This window comes from Meles meles, chromosome 6, assembly GCF_922984935.1.
Source record: "Meles meles chromosome 6, mMelMel3.1 paternal haplotype, whole genome shotgun sequence".
Classification (NCBI taxonomy): Eukaryota; Metazoa; Chordata; class Mammalia; order Carnivora; family Mustelidae; genus Meles; species Meles meles.
In genome coordinates this window covers 87,478,222-87,505,863 of record NC_060071.1, presented here as the reverse complement: position 1 = coordinate 87,505,863, position 27,642 = coordinate 87,478,222, and the positions used below count along the sequence as shown (strand labels likewise).

General features: G+C 42.8%; 1 protein-coding gene across 1 annotated transcript in view; it reads right to left on the bottom strand.

Annotated features, from left to right (window-relative positions):
- Positions 1-27,642, bottom strand: part of NPAS3 (neuronal PAS domain protein 3) — an 863,147-nt gene that overhangs the window by 16,664 nt on the left and 818,841 nt on the right. Inside the window, 2 exon segments of the mRNA XM_046007000.1 lie at positions 6,843-6,949; positions 11,303-11,496. Coding sequence (XP_045862956.1) covers positions 6,843-6,949; positions 11,303-11,496 — 301 coding nt within the window.

Below are 27,642 nucleotides of genomic sequence, written 5' to 3'. Positions count from 1 at the left end.
GTCCACTGTACGGCTATTCCTTTTTTTCCAGTTTTATTGAGAAATAATTGACAAATGTCGCTGTGTGCGTTAAACACACAGCACAATGGTTCAATTTCCATATATTGTGAAACCATGACCCCAAATGGGTTCAGTTAACCTTCATCTTCTCATGTAGGTAAAAAAAGAAGGGAGAACAAGGATAAAGGAAGAAAATGTGCTCCTTGGGAGCCCTTGGGCTGGACCCTCAACCACTTTCCTAGATCCTGTGGCAGTGTCAGGGGCAGTCCTCACGCTGGGGAGGAGGGAGGAAGAAGCAGCACTTCTTCTTGGATCAGGGACCTTTCCCAAGTCCCGGGGGGACAACCCTTGATTGTTTAAGTCCGTCACGGTCACTGCATCCAGTGTGTGGCTCGGGCTTGGACACTTGGTGAAATGCTAGACAATGGGACATGGCGTGGGGGGCCCAGGGAGCTCTCTCTCCTGGAGGGCCATGACGAGTATTTCTTTAAAAAATGAGCAGAGAATAGTAATGGGCCCTTTCCTGACTTGGGACATTGTCTTGTGAGGGACTGGTGATGGACAGTGCTACAGTTGTCTTTTGATCATGAGGAGAAAACTGAAGACGAGTACAGAGGAAGTTGAAGTCATTTTTTGCCTGTGTTTTCTGTCGCTTGGAACTGGAGGCATTCTAGTCGATGTGCCCGCCAAAAATTTCAGGAAGCCAGAGGGGATACAGAGTTCATAAAGAAGTTCAAATGACCTGATCCTTAATTAGTGCTAAATATATGGAAAAACCATTGTATGCTAAACACATACACAAATTAAATCCCTGTTCCTCATCTGTATTAAACAAGGAAAAGTTGGAGGTTTTTTTTTTTTTTTTTTTTGAGATAGGCGAGGTGTTATTATATCAACATTTTAAGGAAAAGAGTTATAAAACATACACCAGCATTTTGTTCTTAATCTTGTATAAAGTACAAGAAGTGAAGGAACTGATTTTATTTTGGTTGATTTAGGTTAAAATGGATGTCTTAGAAGTATTTTTTTTCTGATCATGCTTTATAAGAGCAATGAGGGGGTTAATTTCTCTGACATATCAGGTATTCTTTTTATGACAATAAAAGCATCTACTAACTGAAATAGTAAGAAGGAAAAACCCAGGGATCCACATTAGGACTGTATTAGAAAACATCCGTCCCATCGAAGTTCCCGCTTACTTCCTGGGCAGAGAGGAAAGATGGTGTACTGCTGTATTCTGTGTCTGTTTATGTTCTTCTAAGCCTGGAATGTCCCTGACCCTGCACCTCTGCCCATCTCCTGCCACCCTGGCTTCCTGCCATCCTCTTTCAATATGGGGTGTCTCTGGAATTTCTTGTCCATCCCCCCTTGTTGCCCCACTCCCCACCCCCACCCCAATCTCTGGGATATCTGTGTTTTATCCATCTCAATAGTCCTCATTTGATGCTACCTTTTCAAAATGGGCTATTTTCATGCTATCTTTTCTACCAGTACGTAAGCTTCTGGAAGGTAGAGACCACACCTTAGTTATTGTTCAAACCTTACTGCAATACCACAGAGCTCTGTATACAGTAAGTACACACAGATGTTGGATGAATTGGACAGGGAAAATGTTACTGTTTGTATTCACATATGGAAAAAGTACGTGGAAAAATATTAACCTGGGGGAAAAAAACTGAAAGACCTCCTTTTATGAGTTGACTGTTATTTCTATTTATACTCTAATAGCTTTCTCCACTGATGTTCAAAACTCTGCACTTTTGTAAAGAAGTCCATCTCTTTATCAAGTAATCACCTACTAGTCATTTGAACACTGCCTCAGATATCCTCAGGGCCAGTTTGCTACTTGTATTTTACTGGTATTCACAACATTCAGATTACGGGAGGGGAATCTTAAGCTCCCTAAGATTGTTAGTCACTTTGTATTTATTTTTACTTTACGTACAAGAATGCCTTTGAAATATCAGTTTAAGTCCCTCCTCAACCATTAACGCACATGGGAGCCTGCTAAGGAGCTTGTTAATTGCAGGTCTGGATTCAGTAAGCTGGGGGTGGGCATTTCTATAATGCGGTGGGATAAGGACACTCAGCTGATAGACCCTTGTTGGGCTCTGTTCTTGTGTGTCTGTCTTTAGCCTGGAAAAGCCAAAATCAGTATTTTCCCCAAAATGGGGGGAAAAAAAAGATGAAGATAATGCAGGTCATTCACTTCTGCATAAAACCCTGACTTTATTTTGTCTCCCTGTGACCCTCTTTTTTAGCTGATGGACAGGCACAGGATGCGGGCTGACCTGGCTTCTGAAAACAGCCTGACATGGTGGCTGTGACGTGTATCTTCTTTCAGCGGCATTTTCACATTCATATGGAAGAAGAAGAGAAACTCATTTGCTTTGGGGAAAATGTTCAGCCAATGGTCAGGTTGCAGCTAAATCCCCGAAGGCCTGGCCCCAAGAAAGCCCAAGTAAGATCCTAGAAAGAAGTACCCTAGGCTCTCTGCTCTTGGCCCACCCACCAAACTTTGCGCTTTCCTCTCTCCCCCCGCCACAGCTTCCTTTCTCCTGTGGGGCGGCTGCCTCCCCAGATCAACAATTAAATTCCCCCTTTGTTTGCGTGGCAGATGACAAATGCATGGAGGACATCTTGTGTTTCCGAGGCAGGCAGGGCACTTACTTTGATTGATGCGCGGTTGTGGAAAAAAATGAGCTGGGAAGGAATTACAATGGAGGGCCTGCAGACGGGAAGGGGATATACTAATTAGTCCTGCATTAAGCAGTCGGCTTGCATTTGGCGATGAGATGCCTTCAGGAGGGATGTGTAGGGGTTATTGATGCAAAACAGTGTGCAATGCATTCTGCCAGGTAGCTGGGCATGACTTTTGTTAAGGAGGATAGAATTTTGTAATTAAGAAATAAAGATTGAGGCTAATGTTTATATATTTTTTTAACATCCCCCAAATATATTGGGTGGGCCATGCCTTTTAATTCTACAAGATCTCACAGACAAGCTGCAGGTCTTTCTGCCTTCTGAAATAACTCTCTCCGAGTTTCATTATCCTGGGTAAGGTACTAGGAAGGGAAAACTGCTACCAATTCTAGCATTTCTGGCTCCTTTTTCTTGAAAGTCCCATAGTGGCAGGGCCTCGAGCCTTGCTAGTGGAGCACACCCTTCTAGAGGGAAGGGAAGTCTCTCTTCGCCACTCTGTCTAGGTTTTAGAATTGTGCATTTGATCTGGAAAGGATCCTGGTGATATCTCAAGGCAAGTTGAGCAACTTCTACAGACAAAAGTCTGGATGTTTCTCTGGTTGCTTTTGCATTCGTGGTCTGCCCTTCTATATGTGGGCTACCGGCAGAGACAGGTGCATTGCTCTTGAATGCCCGAGCTAAGAGGGGCGTCAGACTCAAGGGAGACCTGACTGGTCATCTGGAGGTCGGGTACCTCCTGAGTCCTGGAGGACTAGAGCCTGATAGGTCAAGATGCTCAAATAATTGCTTATATGAGTAGTTGAGAATTCAAACCTCAAAATGTTGATTGGGTCAATTCGGCCTGGAGAATCAGTGACATTGGGTTCAATGACTCCAGTAGGGTGGAGTAAGGAAAAAAAAAAAAAGAAAAATCAGAGGTCTTTGGTCACCGTGTGAAAGAAGAGGTCCTACAACCCCCTTGGTTTTAGAATCCCAGTATAATTTCACTCACCCACCATGTTGGTACAGATAATGCGATTCTTAGTGATTCTTTATGTTGAAAGCCAGTGAACTATCGGGCGTCTCATGTTAACTTAGTGGGAGAGTGAATGGTCCAAAGTTCTTGGTTCAACTGATGGAAGTTGTCAGTTCCTGCTGCAGCTGATTCCCTTTTACTTTCCTTATTCTAGAGACAAGTTCATCTATGGATTTACAGATGCCTATGCTAGGAAAAAGATATAAGTGATAAAGATAGCATTTTGAGTTATCAAAACTATGGAGTCTTTTAAAGTTTTATCTGTAAACTGGAGCATAAGACAGATATCAAAATATCAGGAAATATTATCAGCTGGCTAAAACCTGTCTTTCTTGCACAGAAACAGGAATTGTGCCAATAGCTCTAGGAAGAAAAGCTAAATAGTTAATGTGGTTTATTTTTGAACTGTCCCTTTGTTTTAGAATTCTGTCTTATTCTTCAGCTGATTCTATGTCGCCATGACCTTCTCCTGCCAAGAAGGTACAGTTGAGGCATCCTTCGTTAACAGCCTACTGCTTTGGACAGGAGGATCCTGTGCTTTTTGCCTTTTCTTCCAGTGTTTACACAACCAAGACTTATTACATGCTCTGTCATTTTGTTACTGGGCTGGCTTTGGTTTGAGAATTAGGTAAACATCAGGCATTCCATCACACAATTTTAGACTCAATCTTACTTTATAATGATGTTAATGTTTATTGTACAAAGCGAGATGCATTTGTATATTTTAGCATTTTATTTCAGTCACAGAATGCAAAACCTGACATTGGCATCAGTTTGATTTGTGTGTGTGTGTGTGTGTGTGTGATTGAAGATATAAGCACTACAAGAATGTTGAAATTTCAATCTGATTAGGATCAAAATTCTTCAGGATCAAAACACTCCTTTTCCTCCCCCTACAGTTTTACTAATTGTGTGCTACTTGACATTGTGGAGTTATTCCACAGCATGATAGCTAAATATGTGAAGTGTATTTTACTTGGAGAATTATCAGCTCATTTTATTTGTTTTTCATGTGTTTGAGGTTATTAAAAGAACTTAAAATTAGAAGTCGTGTGTATGAGTTGAAAGAGTGAACTCAATCATTGTTAGGAGGCTAAATCATAAAGCAATAGCCAGTATGTCAATATCAAGTAATGAAAAAAATCACAGAATTTAAAAGCATACCTTCTCTGTTTATTAGTTGGCATGATACCGGAAAAATTAGGTGACTAGCACAATAGTGAATGGCGGAGTTGTTTATTTTCAGCACTCTCAAATTATTCTGGTTACTGAAAATGAGATAAAAGTAGATCGGAAAGAATGGCATCAAGCATATTTGTTGGAGACCTTGGCTTCATGGGAAGAAATGAACTGCCCTAGCTCACTGTTCCTGAGGAATTGTGTTTCTTCAAGCTGTAAATCAAATCCCAGAGAGATAGCATGATGTTTTCCAACTAATAACTGGGGATGACATAGTTCTTTTTTGTCAGCACTGGGTTTCTGAAGTTAGACCTCAATTAAGATTCCAAAATGAAAAAGCACCCTTCTCTCCCCACACACATGGTCCACGACAGGGCCCCAAAGACAATATACTCATTTTTAAAGCCTGGATCTCTGGCAAATGTTGGTCCAAAAAGTATACTTGGAGCTTCCTCCAAAGATCCCGAGTTTTTCTCCATCTTTTCTAAATTCCCAGCTACAAAGAACCTGATGTTTCTTTTCAGGAAACAGCATCATTTTTTTCCCCCAATTAATTGAAGAGCCATCTGCTTCTGCCACGCACAACACCCATTCATTCTTAGCAACAAGTGTGTTCCCTAAATCCCTGGTGTACAGTACCAAGGCATGCGTTCAGTGTTGGGAGTAGAACCTGCCGGAGAGCAGCCTCGCAGGCAGGCTTTTCCCAGAGACGTGATACATACAAAATATGACACTGAACTTGGTCCCATGTCAGTTGCTAATGCAGGGTTAAAAAACGCTGCAAGATGCTCACGCTTTGAGACTCTGCCTGACTGAATGTCTTGGCATTATGCTTTTGAAGGTGGGAGTCTAAAAATGAGCAAAGGACAGGAAAGACCTGAGACCGCTCTCCTCAGCCACGGCAAGAAAAGGGAGAGGAAGTAAATATGAAGGCCACCTGGCTAGTGTTGCTACAGGAAAACTTGACCGTCAAGGTATAGACTCTCGCTGGTGGCACCTCACATGTATTTAAAATCAGAGTTCAGAACTGGGTTTAGAACCTTCTGAGAAGATGAGCTCGTCGGGCCCCCATCTTGTAGGAAGAAGAGTCTGCTGGTGGGTCAACAAAAGGACCTCTGGTTGGAAAAAGGGCAGCCTCTTCCTGAGAGGTTCCGCAGACAGTGCAACACGCCTTATGGGATCGTCAGAGCCCTTCCACACATGGTGGCAACAGCCCACTGAGTCTGGTGAGGGAAGGTTGCGTGGGACGCTTATGTGGGAGTTTTGGCTCAGACCTGGCCAGAGCACGGTTGGTCCCTCTGTCTTTAAATGCCAAAGAAGGCACCTCGGAGGTCAGCTTGTGAGTCAGGAGCTTGGAATCAGACTTAAAGAGCTGAGATGAGTCTCTCTCTGTCTCGGGAGTGTTCCTCAGAATAACCCCTTTTCCAGAAATACAGTGAAAAGACGCCACCTTCGAGAGTGGCCGTGGACACACGATGTACTCTACCCCTGTGCCCCAGCTTCCCCCTTGCCCTGGTTTTGCAATCCGTCAAGTAGGAATCGCTGTAGGCTCTGGTCTGTTTGAACTTGCCTTCTCCCACATATATCTTCAAACAGAGACCACAAATTTCAGAGTGGAGCTCACTCTCTAGAAAATGAAAGGGTCAAGAAAGCACTTAAAGCAGAGCTTCCCCCATCACTTCATGGGAGAGAGAAAGCACGAGAGACCACAAAATCCTGGGCAAGGGCCTAAAGATCCAGCAATTTCTGCGGGCCCGAGTTCCAACTTCCAATCTAATTCCAACACCAGCTGAAGTGATTTACGTCTCACTTTTTCTCACTGCACGCTGACCATCATCTCAATTGTACGCACGAGACACGAAGGGAGAAATCCGCGCTGAAACCAAACAAGCATCCCAGAGACTTGACACGAGCCAGGCTGTTCCCATGCACAGGGGGTACTTACAGTCCAAGTGACTATGCCTGATGCCTTCAACGTCTTCGGCGTGGATGAAGTGGTAGCATCTCTTCCCTACGATGTCTACGGGGGTCAGATCCATATAATCACTAATCCTGCAGAGAGAAGAACACAGGCTAGAATTCAGTGGGGGGGGGGGGCAGGAAGTCAAAAAATTGTTCAGTGACTGAGAAACAAGTCCCCGTACAGTTTTCCTTATACTGGGGGTATCCCTCAGGAGGTGGCACTTTGAGGGAAATCCCTTTCCGGACAGAGAAGATAATTTCTTCAACGGATATCAGACTTTTTTGAAAATAGGAGATGTGCTCGATCCAGCAACTGCGTTTAAATCACGAGACAGGTTTTTCTTTTCTTTTTCTTTCTTCTTTTTTTTTTTTTTTTTGGCATCAGAATACACATTTGGACAACATAATTCCATGAAATTATTGAGAATCAGTAACAATGCAAGATCCTCATTAGAGGCCAAGATAATTCAAGGTTATGTAATAAAATAAAAACATGTTATGTTGATACCAAATGATTAGAGACACCTTTCATTTAAACAGATTGGTCTTCTATTGGGTATTTCCATGAAAAAAGGCCTTCAACCGCTTCTTGGCACAAAGTCCAAATTGGCATTCAAGGGATATAATTTAAATGCTGAGACATACAGATGCCTGGGGGTATTATCTTTTTCAGTCTTAGTCATTTGGGAGCTCGGCTTTCACTCCTGGCCCTTTTAACTGGTACTTTGTGGTGGATTCCACACAGAAACTTTTAAACCATTGTAGCAGCTCTGCAGGCTTGTGCGAGGCAGTACGTGTGTGTAAGCCTGTGTCATTGATTGTCCAGACGTCAATGTCCTCGGGCAGGAGCATAGAAAAATAGAACGGCAATTGGAAAACACGTTGGGGGAATCTGCCCGATTTACACAAAGATGTCAACATGCTTATTATCGTCCTCCCTGTCCAGGTACAGATTGGTTTTGGGCAGTCCAAAATAGAATATATCTTCGATTTAATTTATTCTCTTTACATCCCTGTGCTTTTTATTGTTTAGGGCTCACACTAGCTCTAAATAGGAGTGAGTTTTTAGAAATGACATGTTTCAGAAACCTGAGAGACCATGGTCGGAGAGCTCAGGCTTGACCCCCCAAGGCAGGGGAAATAAACCAAACCGAATCGAACCGAACCGAACTGAACCAGAATAATGGGGGATATAATTAAAAGTTACTACCCAGGGAGTGGATTTCTCAACATCTAATGTTAAATATTAAGTAAGACTTTTGGCCAGACTAGAATTCTTGGTAAGCCGAGGTGAAAACGGGACAACATAAAGAGTTTTGTAACGCCGTGGTTTTCTGGTACAAAGCAGATTAGTTGGTGTTTTCCTAAAACCATTAGCTGCTTTCCAAGCACAGTTTACACCCCCTTTCTGTAAATGAGTGAATAAGGATGTCATTAAAAGGCCCTCATTGGTGTTTCTGAAATTTGCCAGCTCCCCCGAAGGCATCTGATGTTGGCTTTGTCCACGGAGAAGAATGGTCTGCAGCGGCCAGGACAGGTCTTGTGTTTCTAGTTAGCAATTCCCTAATTAAACAATAGGCCCTGGGAAAAAGCCAGTGATATTTTAGGGAAGATGTTCTTTAGTTTATGCTTTATGGGAACGAAATCCTTCAAAACATCTGAAGTATTCCTATATACAGAACCTGTTACCATGGCAAGTGTGACCAGCTTAGTGTCCAGAGACCTCTTAATACTTGTGTAGAAATCCCCAGACCAGTCTGTTGACCTATATGAGGAGCGGAATCCTGATGGTACCTTGTACTCTGAGCCTCAGTTTCCTTAACCGTAAAAATAACTTAGGAGGTTGGTGAGGGGATTGATGAGTGAAACGAAATGAGCATAGCACAGTGCCTGGCACATAAGGTATGCTTTTTCCTCAGGTCAAACAAGCAATTTCTTTTAACGCGGGTCCTTTTTAAATAACTCCTATCCTCTTCAGTTGGGAAATAATGCCGTATTGTATTGGCTAATAAGGGGCTGCGGAAAAAAGTTTTTTTTTCTTTTTAAAGGGAAGAAACAAAGCTTAAAGTGGGTCACAGAAAATGATCTCAATTATTGGAGTGGCACCAAAAGGCATTCAGGTCCATGGAGCAGAATTAATCAATCTGTGATCACAGGAATGAAAATGAAGTGAGGGTTTTGGGATAGGACCATCACTGGAAGCAGGTGAACAAGATGAGGCTTTGGTTTTTGGAGGGAGTGACGGTAGTAAATGTAAATCAAGGGAGCCCGACCTACGTATTTGAAGAGGTAAAGCCATAGGTCATCAGACTTTCTATCCGCCTCCCTGCATTGGAGCTCCCTCTCCAGCATTCTATCTTTTTCATCAGAGTAAACAGCTTTGTGGGCTAGAACTGTATTCTTTAAGGGATGCATAGATATGAGAGTCCCCCTCAGTGGTTAGTCTGATGGCTTCCTTACCACTTAGCCTGACTTCTATAGAAAAAAGTGGCAGGGAATGCAGGAAGGCCCACACGTAGCTAACTGCCTGGTTTTTAAATCTGGCACATGTCGAGTACAAATTGTGACCTTGGGCGTCTCACTTACCCTTTCTCTCTAAACTGAAACTGCTTGAGGGTGCCAAAGGCCATGGCAACACCCATATCACAGAACTGTCCTGCAGCTTAAAGCAGATGATGTATATAATGAGTTTTGCACATTGCCGAGAGTGTAGCTAAGTGTTCAACAAACGCTATCTTTATTATTACTTGCTCACCCTAGCGAATCCTTTTCTCTGTCTTTCCTGATACTCTTTTGCCATTCCAGAATACTTCACACACAACCCAAGTATACAGTCAGTTTTCTAAAAATTTTAAGAAATGCCAACCAAACTTAAAAAAAAAATAGATTTAGGGTTACTTGTTAAATTAGAGTGACGGGTTCATGGTCTCTTCTACCCCATGGAATGCTAATAGCTCAGGTGGGTGTCTTTTTCTCCTGATGGATTCTTTCCTCTGGATCCAATCCTGACTGGAAATGGTAGGCATTTCTAACTTGGGCTCAACATCTTCAGAGCTTCCCAGGGGATGGAACGTAGACGTTGGCCGTCTTCCTCTTGGCTAGGCCCTGCAGAGGTCAATTACCGGAGCTGCTTGACCATTCTGCTCTTTCATTTTGCCCTGAGGGCACTACCAGGGCTTAGTGAACATACGCTGCTTTCGTGCATGACCGTAATCTGTGCCACAAAAGCACCCTCTCAAAACTACCTCAGTGAGTCTGCCTGTGGCAGAAGCAGATGGAATAGTATCATGGAAGCTTCTTTCCCCCTTCTCCCCATGCCCGCGCATTCTCTCTTCTTCAAATCGGTCTGATGATGGGCTGGTGACTTGTGGGTGAAATGTCTGAGGGGGCACTGTCCCATTTCCTTGTCCCTTGCTTTGTGCTTAATGGAAAAAGTGAACTTTTAAACCAGAGGTTAAAAAGTCCTTTTATCAAAGCTTGGTGTTAAGGAAGGACTGTCAAGTCATTTATATGATGACTCCCTCTCTCTCTTTCTCTCTCTTTTTAAAAAAATTTAATTTATAAAAGCAAATTCCTCAGGCTTACAACATTTTATTTAATAGTTTTGCAGATTTTTCATCCTTTTCCCTCTGGGGGCCTCAAATTCTCATTTTCTTCCCCTCCATGTGTTGTGACCTGCACGTGTCCCTCCCCCCACAAAGCCCATACAGTACAGCCTTTATACTCAGTGTGATAGTATGGGGGGGGTGCTTTGGGAGGTAATTAGGTGAAGATGAGGTCATGGGGATGGAGACCCCGTGATGGGATTAGTGTCCTCGTAAGAGGAGGAAGGGACCAGAGCTCTCGCTCTCCCCAATGTGAAGATCCAGCAAGAAGATTGCTATCTGCAACCAGGAAGTGGGCTCTTGCTAGGAACCTAATTAGCTTGTACCTTGATCTTGGAACTCCCAGTCTCCAGAACGATGAGAAGTAAATGTCTGTTGTTTGAGCCACCCAGTCTATGGTAACGCATAGCCTGGCAAGCAGCTAAGGCAATGTGCTGAAGGCTGTATGAACACTGGCCATCCTGAAGCTGGGCCCGTACAGGAGACAGGAAGTGCAACTGACTGAGGCAGCAGGAGATACCTTTTACCGTATAATTTTGCCAAGAACGTCTCAGCCCTGCTCTCTCCTTGGGTTCACGGCCAAAATGGGTCTTAATTACAGCATATGGATGTCTGGGTATCCCAATCCATTCCATTGCTGTCCCTAATGTAAATCAGGACAGCAATGTAAATTTTAAATAAAAAGCATGTTTGGTGTCAGTCCAAGCAGCCATTAAAAATAAGATCAGGATTTATAATGAGCCTCACTGGGAGAGTAAAATCCTTCAGACTGCCACAAACACCAGCCATCACCAATGTGTAACATACAACAGAGGAAATGAGAACAAAAACAAAGTACCTATTTTCACAGTAAATGATATTGAGGTCCATATTTACTCGAGTGACGAACATATGGCAGTCAATTCTGACTTCATTGATCGTAGGGGGAGGCAGGGCATGAGCCACAACCACAAGACCCATGATTTGGCTGGGAACGGTCCTCCCGTGGGATAGGGACACCCTCAGTCGTAGCCGGCCTGTTATGTGAATCACCTGTAATAGAACATTAAGGATAGGACACAGTCAAATTTGCATCTGGGATGGAACAGTATTTCTTTTGAGAAATTGCAAAATTACATCTGGAACAACCAACATTAGTTTGTATCTTCTGTAATCATAATGGCTGTCAATATGCCCTCAATGTCCCTGAGGCAGGGACAAAAGAGAAATAATATTATAGGCTGAGCTTTACTCAAGGCAGAATTATTACTGTGCTATTGCTATTTTCAGGACTTTTTCTTGCCCTTCCCCCCCCCTCTTTTCTTTACTTTTCTCTTTCTTTCTTTCTTTCTTTCTTTCTTTTTTACATTGCAATGAAGTGTATAACCAGTTAAAATGACCAGAAAGTTGAGCAATGAGTTGCAAAAGGAAATGTTTGCATTATCTGCCCTTGTTAATGGATGATGTCTGTGTGTCTCCATATCTGTACTGAGTGGATTACATGGCCATCTCCTTTCACATGTATGGCCCAGAGCTTTCCTTCACTTGGCAGGGGGGCGGTGGGTGTTGATCATGTGAAAAGGCCAAGAGACTCCAGTGAATATAAGTCTTAGTGGCAATGACATGAATGGGACCTTCTGAGCATAGATATTCTGTGTCAGAAAGAACTGAGCTACCAGTACTACTATGATTTATGGCACTGCCCTCTGGGGTTGAAGGTCAGAAGACTTTGGCCCATCAATCATTCCTCGAGCTTGTTCTAAAGTAGGATCAGGAAATCTGCACCATCCTGGTGCCCTATTTTGGTTACCTGTGCAGAGACAGGTGTGAGAATGCTGGGCTGTCATTCTCAGCTTCTTAGGCAAAGTATACCACAGATAGTCCAAGCCTTCCAGAACCAAACCGAAGGGCTTCATCTTCCTCACACATTTGAAATGATATTTTTACAGATGCCCTTTGAAAAAGTCCCTTTGCTTATAAACTACACATAGAAGGCCAGCCATAATGTCAACTTCCTTAAGTGATGTTTTGAGGAAACAAAATCATGAAAGGGTGGAAAAGCCTCAAGGATTGTGTGCTTTGGGAGGATGGAAGTCCTATGTGTGTGGATGGGTCGGGGGAGGAGGGTGTTGGAGAGGCGCACGCACGTGCGTACTCTAGCTCTGTTCCTAGGATCGTGCTACGGGGTAGGGGACCTGCCAAAACGAGGTTGTAGATGTAGTCCCTGTCATTCACCATACCAGGGAGCTTGGTTTAGTAGTTAATCAAGTTTCTGCCTTTGGTTTGTCTCTCCAAAAATGTACCATTGAGCACCAAGACAGCTTTTGATGGTTCCCTTTTTGCTATAAGGAACTCAAGTGGGAAGTGGGAACTGGCCTTCTAGGAGTATTAACAATGAGCCTCTGCTCTCCTTCCCAAGGGCTTGACTGGTGGTCAAGCCTTTTTCCTTTTTCATTTTGTTTTTGTTTCCCTGAAGTTATTCAGTTTTCCAAAAGCTAGCCACACTGCTGTCAGTCAAGAGGCAGGATCAAAGCTTACGGGGCTGCCCTTCGGAGTCCTGGTGTCCTAAATAAGACCTTTTTCCCCTGGTTCCCCTTCACATTTACACCCAGCGCTGCCGCTCTGGAGATACCAGTGAGGAGGATTACTGAGGGGGCTGTTTCAGGAGCAGCTTTGTGACCACCCACATTTGAAGTTGACTAGAATTCATACTTAATGCACCTTTGCTTTAAGCTTTGGTCAGACAAGCGACTTGATGAATATTTGAAAACGTTCCTAGAGGCAAGGATGCTAAAACACCATCACAGGCACACATTTTTGTAAGACCTCATTAACTAATAAAGAAATGGCTAAAAGAAATGGGATTAACTTCACAGGGGGGAGTGTTAACAGTCCCTGGGCCTCCTCCCAGCTAGGCTAACATAGATGCTCATTTATCATTATCTGTCGTGTTTTATCAGGAACTCTCAGCTTCTTGGAAAAACAGATCTATAAATGCTCCAGAAAATATGCGTTCAGAAAAGATATGATAAATAAATCTTCACTTGGTATTGTATTCTAAAGCAATTTATGGGCTTCTGGGCTAGAAGACATTTTGGGAAGGCACAGAAGCTGCTGGGGGAGCTGTCTGCATGTCAGATTGACCTGGGTCCCCATCTCCAGCATTGCCTGTGGTCACGGAAGTGCTGAAGGTGGTCAAAAGCTGGGTCCCGTGGGGGGTCTATAGTTGTCATTTTCTGATTTCGTTACCCAGGACAAGTCACTCAACCATCTGCTTCTCAGTTTTCTGTGAAATGGGGATAATAAGGAGTGTTCTGCAGGTTATGTTATGAAAGTGAAAAGAGATAATGGAGGTGAATGCTTTCTACCTTGTGAAGAAGTGTCCAAATTTCATTATAATTCTGTTTGCCCCTTCACATATCAACTGATTAGTGGGTCAGGATTGGTGACTAATTTAATCTTGACCCAAAGCCTAATAAATGAGTTCTTCTTATTTTAAGAGATCATAAATTTTCATGTCTGGAAGAAAATGTAGGAAGGTCTATCCTGGGTCCTTCTCCCTTTCATTTTTTAGGTGGAAAAGAGACTTCTGGAAAGTTCCTTCCCTGTCCAGAGTCACCTAACTCAGAAATGGCAAAAAGAGCCTAGAATCCTGATTTCTAAGTGTTGTTCAAGTTTCATTTCAACTTTGTTATGTTTATGTGCATATTCATATTGAATGAAACATCACAAGTTTATACCAGATATTAATTTACTACCTTAAGTAAACTGTATATGAATCTTTAAAAAGATTTCAATTATAACCAGAAGTTCAGGTTATTTGAAAAGTCTTTGAGAAGCAGGACAAACTAAGATGAAGGGGAAAAAAAAAAAAACCCTAATGGAGTAACTAAATAGTCAGGAAATGTTAAAGGGTATGTTTGTCTCTCTATAGGTATCTCTGAAGGTGAGGGAGGTGAGAAGAAAAGCATGTCTATTTATTCCATACTTATTTTGGGGTTGAAATTAATGTATTTTTTCAAATCCATTTCATAATGCAAACCTTTTTTTCCCCATATGACAGGTTATGTTCAAAGTTTAGAAACACATCTGACAGCAGGCATCTGAACACATAGATAGTTGAGTTTTTCACTTTGTAGTTGCTTTGAAGACCTGAGGTGTAGAGGCCAAAGTATTGTCAGAAGAGCTGAGTTCAAGTCCTAGCCCTGGCATTGTACAGATATGCAAATGTTATACTCAGAGAACTGAAATGACTTAGTGACTTTCTAGGTCCGTAGAGTAGAGATTAAAAACTCAGCATAGAAGAAGTACTATGTCAAGGCATCTTTGTTTTCTTAAAAAGGCATCTTTGTTTTCTTCATCAAAGGACATAATATTGGTATGTTAGTTTCTATTAACTTGCTACGTGCAAGGGACCTTGCTAGGTGCGAGGGAGCAGATTACAGTGACTCCAATGTAAACCTATCCTCAAAGGGTTTACAGATTACACAGTGGGAGGAGACATGTATAATTACTTGTAAACTAGGACTATGGGAAGATGATACAGTGTCTGACAAAGACAGCGCCTCTCCATCCTGGTTATGTGAGAGAATAACTATGAAGCTTTATCAGCATATGGATTCCTAGACTCTGTCTCCTAGAAGTCTACTTCGGTAGGACTGGGCTAGGGTCTAGCATTTGTTTGTTGTTTAAAGCTTCAAAAGTTATACCTACCATTGGAGAACATTTGGCTAATGGATTTGGAGTTAAACCAGTGATTCTCAACCATGCTATATATTGGAATTACCCTAGGAGTACTTAAAAGTCCCATGTCTAGGGGCACCTACATGGCTCAATCAGTTAAGTGACTGACTCTTGATTTCATTTCAAGTCTTGATCTCAGAGTCATGAATTCAAGCCCTGCACTGGACTTCATGCTGGGTGTGGAGCCTACTTAAAAAAAAAAAAAATCCCCATGTCTAAGCTATACCCAAGACCAATAAAATATGGATTTCTAGGTAGGGGTCTTTCTAGGTCTTAGAGGGCTGCTGAAAGGATTAAGTTAAAATGTATATAAAGTGCCTACATACATGCCTGATACACACTCTGTATGCTCACAAATACAATTTCAGTTAAGCCCTAAGTGTGCACCATAAGAAAGATAAAGAGTAAGATCATGGAAAGTTCAGGATAGGTAGTGAGTACTCCTGACAGAATGGATCAGGAAGGCTATGTGAAACTGGCATTAGAAAAAAAAGTGCTAACATAGATTGGATTATAGAATGGTGGAAGGGGTTCCCAGACAGGGAAAAGGGCTAGAACAAATAATATAAAAGGGAATCTCTTAGGAATGCCCAGGGGTCCAGGAACACTTCAGTTGGTATGAGCAGAAGAGACAGAGATGGGCCAAAATGGCAGGTAGAAGCAGTAGAAATTAGCAATAATGGGTCCTGGGGAGAAGCACCATGATTTTGTGCTTGTAGGATGATGATGATGATCGACTGAATGGAAGAATTGCTGAAAGAGGGAGCACATAGATTTCCCTGTGGACATTTTGTATCTGAACAGCTTGGAGAAGTCCTGTACAAGTTTTTTTGTAGGATGTTTTGTAGGATGATGTTTTGTAGGATGATGATGATGATAGACTGAATGGAAGAATTGCTGAAAGAGGGAGCACATAGATTTCCCTGTGGACATTTTGTATCTGAACAGCTTGGAGAAGTCCTGGACAAGGTCTCTTAGGGAGAGCTAGAAAAAGGGATTGGACACATAAGAGATGATAGTTGAAAGAATAATTTTGGAAAATGGCCCCCCTTTCCCCCCTGCTCGCCATGATAGTTAAAACCAAAGAGGTCAATGGAATTACCAATGGAGAAAATATAGAGAAAGAGCAAAAGCATCCATTCCCACCCCTTGCTTTGAGTATCTGAAACCTAAGGCAACTTCTCTTTTTCTCTAAATTGAGGTTCTTTTGCTCTATCATGATGACTTTTGTAAAAAAAAAAAAAAATTCTGAAACATCTAAATACCCCCCTTTTCTCCACCCACAATTCTAATCTGACATAATTGCCAAGCTTGCTGTATCGTTACCAGTCCCAGTGGTAATACCTCAAAGAATGGAATGGCTTCCTTGTAAAGTTAAATAGGTGAATGGGCAATGATTATAAATACAAATATATGAGCCTAAATACTAATATTATGTCAATAACCATGAACCTATAAAATAACATAATTACTGCAAAATGGAAGGAGTATTGTGCCATAGAAAGAATGCTGAATTGAAAAAATGGAACGTTTTATTTGAGTTTTGGCCTGGTCATTTTGGCAAGTCATCTAGTTTGGCCAAGGTAACATTCCTAGGATAAGAAATGGAGGATAAGGATCAGGAGATGATACCTAGGGTTCCTGCTAAGTTCTAGAGAATTCTATGACCTATTAGGCTCCATTGAGTGGCCTTTACTGTGCTATAGCACAATCCTTCCCCACTCCCCCACTGTGCTTACAACTCCATTGTGGAGGCAGGAGTTTCAGAGTCCAGCTGCAAGTTAATAAATCCAGAGTTTACTTTAAGAATGAATCAATAAGGTGTTATGGGTCATTTCTGAGCTGAAACAATGCTTTGGTTTTGGCCAATACCAGGTAAAAAGTGCCTCTGTGTTTTAAAGATTCATCTTAGTCTGGTCTTAAATCTAATCTACAGACATCCTTCAAAAGAGATTTCTGAACTAAGAGATTCTTCGCCCCCGAGCTCAATTTTCTATAAGAGCTCAATCCTCTCGCTTCCTTTCATTGTTCTTGTTTTATCATAAAGAGCTCTCTACAAAAATGCTAAAGCGTGTATTTTTCCAAACCCCTTACACAGCACTGCCCGGATGCCAGCCACAGTGAAGCAGAATGTACTGGGTTTCTGAGTTGCAATCCTACCCACTTTGATTAGAATGTCCCAAATTAGCATTATCTGACAGTCCCATATTGAAGGAATCATGGTCTGACTTTTCTTTTTCTTCTGATACCCCCCGCGGATGTGCACGGTACAAGTACAAGTCCGCAGAGTTAAGGATGAGTGTGGGAGTGTTAACAAGCCACGTTTCTTGGACAAATATATATTTCTTTTCCTGCCATATGCTCTTTTCAGTCATCTGTTAGTGATAAACACTTAGATGTGCTCCACTAATATCTTCTCATTATAAATAAGCCCATCACAAAGACCTTGATAAAACCTGCCCTCTGTCAATACTTAAGGAAAAGAAAGTCCGTAACACAAAAATACATCTGGAAGCTATTCTCCGTTCTTTTAGGAATAAATTTCAGTACTAGTAATATAAAACGTTTGCTTTATCAAAAGGAAATGCTAAGTATTATGTGCATTATTTTCCACATATAATGTAGAGCACAGAACAGGGTTAGGCAAATAGGAACAAAAAGAGCTGCGGGCATGAGAAAACCATGGATTCCCTGGGTTTAGAGCTTCTTCAGAGATTTTTTTCACTCGTCCTTTAAGGGAATCCAAATTTACCTTAAAAATTAAGCTTCCTTCTGGCACTCTGGTCTTTTCTCTTTTATTCCCCTGTAGAAGTCTGGTTTAGCATACAGATCATAAATCACTAGCTCAGGTGGGAAAGCCAGCTAATTATTTTTAAGTGATGGGGGCTTTGAGGTGGCCCCCAACCCGCTGAAAGATAACTTAGCTAGGTCGTCTGAACCTAAACATCTAGCCTACAGCATAACAACTTAATCTAAACCTGTGTGAGGATATCAGCTTCATATAAATGACTTCCTACAAGTTTTTAGGGAGTGGGTTTCACAGATTTAGACCATATCTATGGGTTGGAGAATCAGCTCTAACACGTCTCTCTGTCCCCGACTGTCTGACTCCTGCCACCTTGGTCTTTGCACAAGTCCTCCAGAAAAACAACAAAACAAAACAAAGCACAAAACAGCAAGAAAAAAGCTTAGCCGAGACCCAAGTACTTGTCCAGAGAGGTGAGCTCTCCTGAGAAAAGGGCTCATAACTGAAGGAGGGGCTGTTGGACCCTGTGAGGGCAGAACAACAGCAGAAGACCATTTCCCTTCCTTTTCCAGGATCTCCGATTGTATTTCTAGGAACCGATTCTACTCTAATAGGCTTTGTTATAATTCACAATGGGACTGGAGCAACCAGGGATAAGAAAAGGCAGAAGAGGGAAAAGGTATAACTTCTCAAGGCAGAGGTGAGATTTGGGGGGAGGTGAGATTCAGGGGGAAATGAGGTGGTGGCAGGGAGTGGGTGAAAATGCAGACTTTTTCAGGGCCCCAAGGGGGATACAGCAGGAGGGGTGGACTTGGAATATCATCATCAACTAGATGGCCATCAGCTGAGGTGGTGGGAGGATTTCTGGGGGTTTGCCCCCAAGAATTCCTCTAAGATCGGGGTCTTCAATACTGGGCACCAGATTCAGCACGCTAGGCTAGAGAACTAGCCACAACTTAGGGAGGGTCTCACATGGGCTCGATTTAAGGGCAGAGAAGAGAAGAGAAGAGGGGAGACTGGGTACCCGGGAAGCATCCTGGCTAAAGTTAAGAAAGAGGAACACGGGCAGGAGACAGTCCTTGGGTAAAAGGGCTGTAGTTAGCAGATGTTAATTCTCAGGGACTCCATTTGGTTTGAATGGCAATGGGGTGAGTGTGGGGAGGGATGTAACTGGAGCACAGCCCATCGGAAGCTTGCTCGGACTCCTAAAAAGACTCCATGAAGGGGAGTTCAGGAAGTGGACAGGCTGGAAATGGCTAAGGGCAATTCTGATCATGGAAAGTGGAGGAAGGGAGGAAGCTGGGGCTCATTTCTTTACTCCAGTGGACAGTCTAAGGTCCTGAAGGGAAAGACTCATACTCACAAGTGTGAGTATGAGCATTCCTCCAGTTATAGATAAGTCAATTTACACAAGTCACACAAACAATTAAATGGGTCTGGTCCATGAGGGAAATTAGACTTTGTCCTTTAAATTAGAAAGCCCCAAATACTTCATGCTGGTATCAGGGATTCGTGTTAAAAACAAAAACAAAAACAAAAACAAAAGCCCCTTTAAGATTAGTGGTGCTTCAATTTGAACGTGCACGAGAATTACCTGGGGAGCTTATTAATCAGGTGGATTCCCAGACCTCACCCCCAAACAATGGATTCTTTAAATCTAGGGAGGGGCCTGGGGATCTGCATTCACCAAGCACTGGGCCATCCACCTGCAGCGTCCTCTTTAGCTAAAGAGCAGAACCAATCCAGAGATCTTAATGACGATGACCTAGAGGCTGATCACAGACTGCCTCCTGAGTGAGTGAAGAAAGACGAACATCTATTTACGGTCAAATCTGCACTGCAAAAAAAGACTCCACTCTGTAGAACACAATCCCTTATCTTGGTCCTTTGAAAACGAAGGACCGGTGAACGATAAGCAGGAAACCTGGGCACTTGCGGGATCAGGATGTACCTTCTGTGAGCCGGGTGCCCGAGGGAGCAGCCCTGGGAGCCCTGTCAAGGCTCCTTTATTTGCGTAAAGGTCTGCGTTCTCTCAGTGGCCACGCTGCAGTGGGCTGCACTGCTGTGCCGCAAAGCCTCTTGGGGGAGGTCGAGCTCTGCCAATCCCCTCCCCCTCGCCCAGTCTGCCCCTGGCTTAGCTCCTGATTAATTCAGGGCAATCCTGAGAAGTTAACCCTTAATTTGATGGCTCTGGTGGGGAGCTGAGAGATTGCTGGTGATTTATCATCACCCTCAGTGGTTTTTTTTTTTTTTTTAATGTAGAAATATTTTCCAAGGCAACAAATAAAAAATTATTTTTAAAACCCACATTTAAAAAACATTAGCTACAGCATTCTTTTCTTATGTGACTGTATCCTCCACACATAACAATTACTTCTCATCCATCTCTTTTAACAAACTTCCAATACATAACATAAAAATATAACTATAATTACAGCCTTAGTTTCTCAAAATGTGTCTGGACTCCATATCTGTTTCTTGCTCCCTTTGGGGAAAACAGTCTTTCTTCTACCAGAGATAAGATTTTTTATTGGGATAGTTGAAGCTAGAGATTTCCTTAACAAGATTATGTAAATATATGCCAAAGACATAAACCACATTTTCTCCGAGAGTGGAACACTTCAAATATCATTTAATAAAACAGGACCATGGGTAGAAACACCTCGATAAATTGTTAAGGGGCAAAGCAAGAAGACTGAACCATACACATCTGATCAAATTTTGTTTGATTCAGTTACTTTATTAAAGTCTCCTAGAGAAGGACAGAGGACCATCGTACCTCTGTAGAGGGCAACTATTTTATTCCTCTATCACTTGAGGTGGAAGAGGGGGTATCAGCCCTCGTGGACCGGAGAGGACCCTTGTGGCTTAGTGACACTTTGTTGAAGGTGGAGTGGCAGTTCTCCGTGTAAGAGACTGCAATTCTATTTTCTAACAGCATTAAAAAAAAAAAAAAAAAAGACTCAGAACCAGCCCTGTGACTAATAAGGAATAGAAACTGGCTCACTTACTCCTATCTACCCCTCCCCCATTCCTGCCCCAATACCATATCACATCATGTAGGTTCTTTAGAACCCATGAACTCTTATTGGGAAAGATATAAATGAAATGTTTTCTATTTATGATCTTTGCTTAACACTTGTGTTGAATGTGCATTTTACTTAAATTTCTTGAGTCGAACAACTAGTCTTGTTCTAAGTTAGTCTCCTTAGCCTTTGTTCCTCTTGAGTCTGCTAGCAGAATTTATACATAGACACTCGAAATTGCAACCAATGTCCAAAAACAGCTGTGCACCATAGACCGAGTGCTTCTCTGCATGAAGACAGCAGTTCCAGAGAGTTCTTTGCCATCCTGAGAAAATGTTAAGCCAGACTTTTTCTATGCCCTCCACCCAATCAGAAGTTCTATAGAAAGAAGAAATGACTGTGTTTTTGATAACAAAGGAAAACCTTTAGAAAAAATAGCTCTTATATGTAGGAGTCAGCTACCCATCTCTTGCTGCGTTTCTGGGGAGGCAGAACCACACTTATCCGAGTAGATGGGTGGCCTGGCTTTTGTGGAAGGGCAAGTCCGCGGTCTTAAGAGCTGATATATTTTTGCAGCAACCATTTCCTTAAGGGGGAAGCACACAAGTGTTAATGATTGTATTTCTGATTATTAAATCATTTTATTTTTAGTTTTTAATTGTTTTAATATTTTATTTATTTGAGAGAGCGAGAGAGCAAGTGAGCGAGAGCGAGCGAGCGAGAGAGAGAGAGACAGAGACAGAGCACAAAGCGGGTAGGGGCAGAGGGAGAGAGAGAAGCAGATTCCCCGCTGAGCAGGGAGTCCAGTGCGGGGCTCGATCCCAAGACCCAAAGGTCATGACCTGAGCCAAAGGCTGATGCTTAGATGACTCATCCACCGAGGCATCTCTGATAATTAAAAGATTTTAAAGCAAAATGCATAGGTCATAAATATTTTTGAAGAAAACAAAAACCCCAATGTTGTCCAAATTCAGACATAAAACTCCTGAAAGATCAAACTGAAAAATGATCACTTCCCCGGAGTCTACCGTAGGTATGTAGGACTCAAAGTAATGCAAGAACAAAGAGCATTCTCTTAAGCTGGGCACTTGAGAAACCACAGTGACTGAAGCCAAGATTCCTCAGTTTTCCTGTTAGACTCAGGCAACATGTCGCTCTGTGTCTGAACACTAGGACCTTCCTTCTCTACATCGATTCCCTCATGGGGAAAGTGAGGGGGCCTCCCTACATGGCTGCAGAGACCCTTCCTTAGCGTTGTGTCTGTTGAATCCAATATCTTTAAATACCCAGCCTGGATCCATCCTCAAAGCCCTAAACTTCCATAATGGTGTGTTTCTGCTATCTTGGTTTCTATTCTTTGGGACCCCTGATATGTGTTGAGCATTGATTAGCACAGGTCATTTTCTTAAACGTCTCTTAACCTGCCCTCTAAATTCTACAGCTAATATTTTAGAAGGCTGCCTTAATGACTCCTCAATTTCCTCCTTCGTGAGAGTAATTTCTGGCAATGACACGCCTCTCAAAACGTCTCTCTTTATGTAGAGAATGGATCTCTACCTGTGCCCAAACCTCTTTGTGTTCAACATCCCAGAAAGACCGCATGGGGAGGACTTGCAGACGGCCCCAAGCAACCCTCTGGTGTCTCACGTGTGGAGGTGGATGCCGGTGCGGTGACCGTCTTGCCCAAGACACAAAGCCAGTTAGTGGCAGGTACAGGTGGAAAAGCGAGGTCCCCTCTTCTCTTGCCCAACACCTTCTCTCCTAACTGATTGTGCCTTTTGGGGGCACTACTCCCTCCCGTTTCCCCCTTTTGTTTTCCCAAATGTGTTTATATCTCTCTATAGAAAGGACTCGATCAAATTTAGGATTTTAACCTTCAGAAGACCCCATGGCCCTGACTTGGGTTATTATCCACTCAGCATATGCGATTCAAAACACTCATGTGACTTTTGCGCCTGTCACCAGCTCATTTGCTGCGTTTGGTTTATTCAGCTATGATTAGAGAGAGTCATTTGCAGACACACATTTGGAAACTCTTTAACAAGCTTCTAGCAGTTTCCTTTCCGAAGCTGTTTAAGTAGATGAGGGTGTGGTGTGAGCAACGACAGCAGTTTCCTCCACACTCCCGATTCCCCCGCTATTCCTATGTCTTTATCGGGACTTCCATTTTGTGGAAAAGCTTTTTAAAAAAGAGGGAGAGAGAGAGAGAGAGAAAACAAAGCAAAGATGCACATTTCAGAGCCTCTAAGCCATCATTTCAGGAAGACTGACTCAAGAATTAAAATTGAAACCATCACACTATAACCTGAAAGTTCCCTTAAAAAAAAAAAATTCCCCCTCCCTCTTTTTATTTTAAAGAATACTTTTTGAAGTAATTGGCACAAAGACTGTTCTAGTGCAGATTGCTGCAAGTGTGCTCTTGGCAAGAACATCACAAGCACTAGAAAAACTTTAATATGCTCAAGAAGGCAAATACAAACTGACACCAGGAACTCAAGTGTGGGAACAAACAGGGGGAAAAAAAGAGAGCATCTCGATTTAATACAAACCTACGTACAAAGGGACCAATTTCCACGATTCATGGTTTAGCATACAATGCAGCTGTCCTCTGAGTGAATATAGAGTAGTTATACATAAGAAATTAGAATTATCAATTCGAGGGAATTTCTCAAGAGTCCTTTTGATATGTAATACCGCAACCATAATGCCTGAGAAACCAGATACCAATGCATTAAATGAGATCAGGTTGGGATCTATTTAGAAAAGGAAGGTTTAAACTAGAAGCATCTCTTTGATTTGACCTCTGGAGCAGACCCTTTGCAGGGAGACTCGAAATGAGTAGCGTAACCCCTACCTGTAGCCTTGCTTCCCAGGTCTTTAATATGTTTGAATACATGTAACACAGGAAGGGGGGATTGTTTAGAAGTGTTTGCTCTGTGGAAGAAACAGGAAGAACCCGCAGCCTTTTGCACTCTGTAAGGTATGTGGGGGGGATCATTCAATTCTCTTTATTCCACTGGATCTGAGAACAAAAACTTTTTTTTTTTTTTTTTGATTTCCATTCTCAAGTCCTCTTCTTCTCTGCTCTTTTATTTTAAGGGTTCAAGGATTTGGAGATTGTCTGAATCTTTCTCCATCCATGTCTCAAATTTATCTGCTTGTGACCAACCCTTACTTCCCCCTGAAACTGAACAGAGGGCTCCATTTTCAGTCTTGCTAAGTAAGATTTCTCCCGCAACCCCCTGGAGTTCAAACGTGCTATCCTTTTTTTTTTTTTTTTTATTTCTCAGGGAACGTTTGAAGTCCCCTTTAAAAATAATGCCTTGAGGATATTTTTCCCTAATACCATTTAAAGAAACTTGAAAGCATATGGCTCTTGAAGCGCACAGGGTTCTAATGAAGTAATCAGCAACACTGCTCATATGCACACTTCCACCGGGAGCTTTTCACACCCAGCCCAGCTCGGTCTTGGGAACGACGGAGAATTCTGCAGGAATGCCTTTCCTCCATCTGCCGGTGTAAAGGCTGTGGGAGCCACTGTACGACAGCCATGACTTTCCACCTTCGAAGGGTGGAAGGTGGTGGAAAGGTTGTCGGGATCAGAACTGTCGGTGGCAAAGCAAATCAATCTGGTAGCTTGTAAGGCAACTCAAGACAAATGTTCCTCTGTTGTGCAGTGTCTGTTCGTAGTGTGGGAGGAGAAAATAAAGTTCTTTATAGGGTTTTATTTGATGTAGCCCCTAGTAGCTCTAGCATCACCTTAGGTGATTCTCCACACAGCCAGCGAGGACTAAATAAAACAAAAACATGGGATATTAATGCCCTTTCCCTGGAACTGGGAAGAGCACGCTGTTCTCCCGCAGTGTTGCAATGGATTCTCTAAATCTATCACAATTAAAATCACACTTCTTCAGGCACAACCTCATTAGTGCTGAAATATCACATCTTGTGCGATTTCCTTGGGATTTTAGCAAAACAAGTAATGATTCTTTTGATTATTGGAGTGACTTGTGCTATCATGACTGCCAAGTATGTATGTGACTGTTTAAAAGAACTAGGATCGGCACTTGACTTTCTTTTTCCTACTTTGGTTTAGGCAGACACAGACCCCAAAGGAGAGGCTTTAGGCAGTACGGGCCAACCAAGCCCACGCCTGCTGTATTTCCTTTTCCAGAAGAGTTTGGAAGGGAGGAATAGGGATAGCCGTGGAATGGCAAATGGGTGGAGGACTGAGGTTCAGTGGCAGGTCTCCCCCTCTTTGCCAGTTTCTATGTGGTCAGATGATGCTTCCCAAACATCCAAATGCCCCTGCAGCATTTTGTGTACCTCACCCAAACTACAGGATTTCATTCGTTCAGCAAGAATCACCGAGGTTCCTATGTTGCCAGGCACTGTTCTAGGCTCTGGGATACAGTGATGAAAAGGACAGACCAAGCGGGAGAGCTGAAATCTGATGAGTGTTTCTGGCTGCTGCAGATGGCTGCTCTGGGGTCCTGAGTGACAGCAGAAAGGCCAAGGAGGAGGCCTCTGCAGAGGTCCAGGTTGGGGAGGTGATGGTAGGCCAAGAGGGAATGGTGGGAAGTGGTTGGGTTGTGGAAACACTTCGAAGGCTGAAATGCCAGAATTTGCTCATGTGTTCAGTGTGGGGTCAGAGGTAAAGAGATGGTCTCAAAGGACACTCTTGAGCCTTTGGCCAGAGTCTCAGGATAGAGGAGGATACGATGTACAAAGACGGAAGGGGCTGGTATGCAGGGGATGGGTTCTGATTTTGGTTATATTAAGACTGAGAGATTGTCAACATTCAAGTGAAGATTTAGTAGGATGTAGAAGTTTAAGCACACTTCATCAGTGTCATTTTTTTCACACTGTATTTGGAGATCTTCTATTTGCTAAAATATAAATAGCTCTAGAAATTTTACACATATCTGTTATGAAAAGTGCCCTTGGCAAAATGGAGAAATTAGTGATGTGTGTGCTCTTGTCCCTGATTTTTTTAGTCCATGTGGGAGAGGACAATGGACTTATTTTCTGATAAAACCCACCCTGAGGGGCACCTGGGTGGCTCAGTGGTTTAAGCTGCTACCTTCGGCTCAGGTCATGATCTCAGGGTCCTGGGATCGAGTCCCGCATTGGGCTCTCTGCTCGGCAGGGAGCCTGCTTCCTCCTCTCTCTCTCTGTCTGCCTCTCTGCCTACTTGTGATCTCTCTCTGTCAAATAAATAAATAAAAAATCTTTAAAAAAAAAAAACCCACCCTGAGTGGGACTAAAGGCAAGCACGGTGGGCCAGGTAAACACAAGCAGTAACCCTCCATAGTTATAAAGCCTATGCAGGTATTTTCATGAGACAAATTCTATCCTTCATATGCTCTCTTTAGACATCATTTGTGAGGCATCTACCTTTTCAAGTGTGGGGAGCTGATTTCAAAATCCAGGCTAGGAGAATAAATCTACCCCTCCTAGCCCATGTCCAGCTCCAAATGTGAGAGTCCAGAGAGTGCTGTTTGAGAAGCTTTAGTTTGAATGTTCTAAGAAGGTGTGCACTCTCCCTGCGCCCCGCCACTCCTCTTTGCCCGCTCTCCGGAGGACATCTTTGACTGAGTTTATGACCAGGAGAGAGAAAGGCAGTCTCTAGAACTTCTTCCTGACAGAGCATTGGCAAACATTGAGAGAACATTGGCCCACTTTGCACAGGCTTCCCTTTCAAAATCACTTCTCCAGAGTACGGTGGGTGGCACACTTTCCCAAAGCAATGACCTTCTCCTGGTAGCTAGTGGAGGACTGCTGTTTATGTTTGATTTCCTTAATCCCTCTAAAGCAGCAAAGAAGGCTTAGGTGGCCATTTATTTATAAGAAATTATAATAAAGCTTCAGGAATTTGAATGCTGTGTAGAAAGTAGGAGGTAGACTGTACGGAGAGGCAGGGTCTCCAAACTTCAAAGTGAGCATTTTGACAGTCTTTTGGTTTATCTACCCTCAGAATCAATTTTGTCATTTTTAATTGACCGATTTTCCCTTGTTTGCTTAACATGTATTAATTGATTGTTAGGCTCATGCAATTAATTCAAAAGCTGGCAAGTTTAACGCAGAGAAATTAATTTTCTTTTACCAACATGCTACTTAAAAATACATGTTTGGAAGCCTGGGTTACCAGGAAATTACCTTCAAATTAATCAATAAGGAAATGAGGTGGTAGTGTCCCTTGACATCTGTCAATCCAAAATATGTCAGTTTCTTCCTTTTGTTTGAGTGGCCTTTTTCTGCTGAGTAAGCAAAACGAAAAACCTGGATATTAAAGGAAATCGACGTTGCCTCTCAAAAGGCAAAGGGAAGTAGCTCTTTTGCCAAAATGTACAATGCTGACACGGATTTGATTTTTCACTGAGAGACATCTGTAACAGAGTGGTGAATTTTATCACAGAACGTGGAAATGAAGTTCATCATCTTCTTCCCAGAGCAGCTCTTCTGCCATTTTTCTTTTCCTTCATTTGAACCCTTACTAGGTGCCACCCTTCTGCCAGGTCCCGGGGGGCAAACCTGTCAGGGAGATGGATGTATGAGCCGAGCCCTGAACGAGGCCTGTAAATGCAAAGTGCAGGGGAAGTGATGAGGAGGACTGTCCTGATGAGACAGATGGAGAGGTGCTTGTGAGGGAGGCAGCATTTGAGCGGAATTCCTACAGACGAG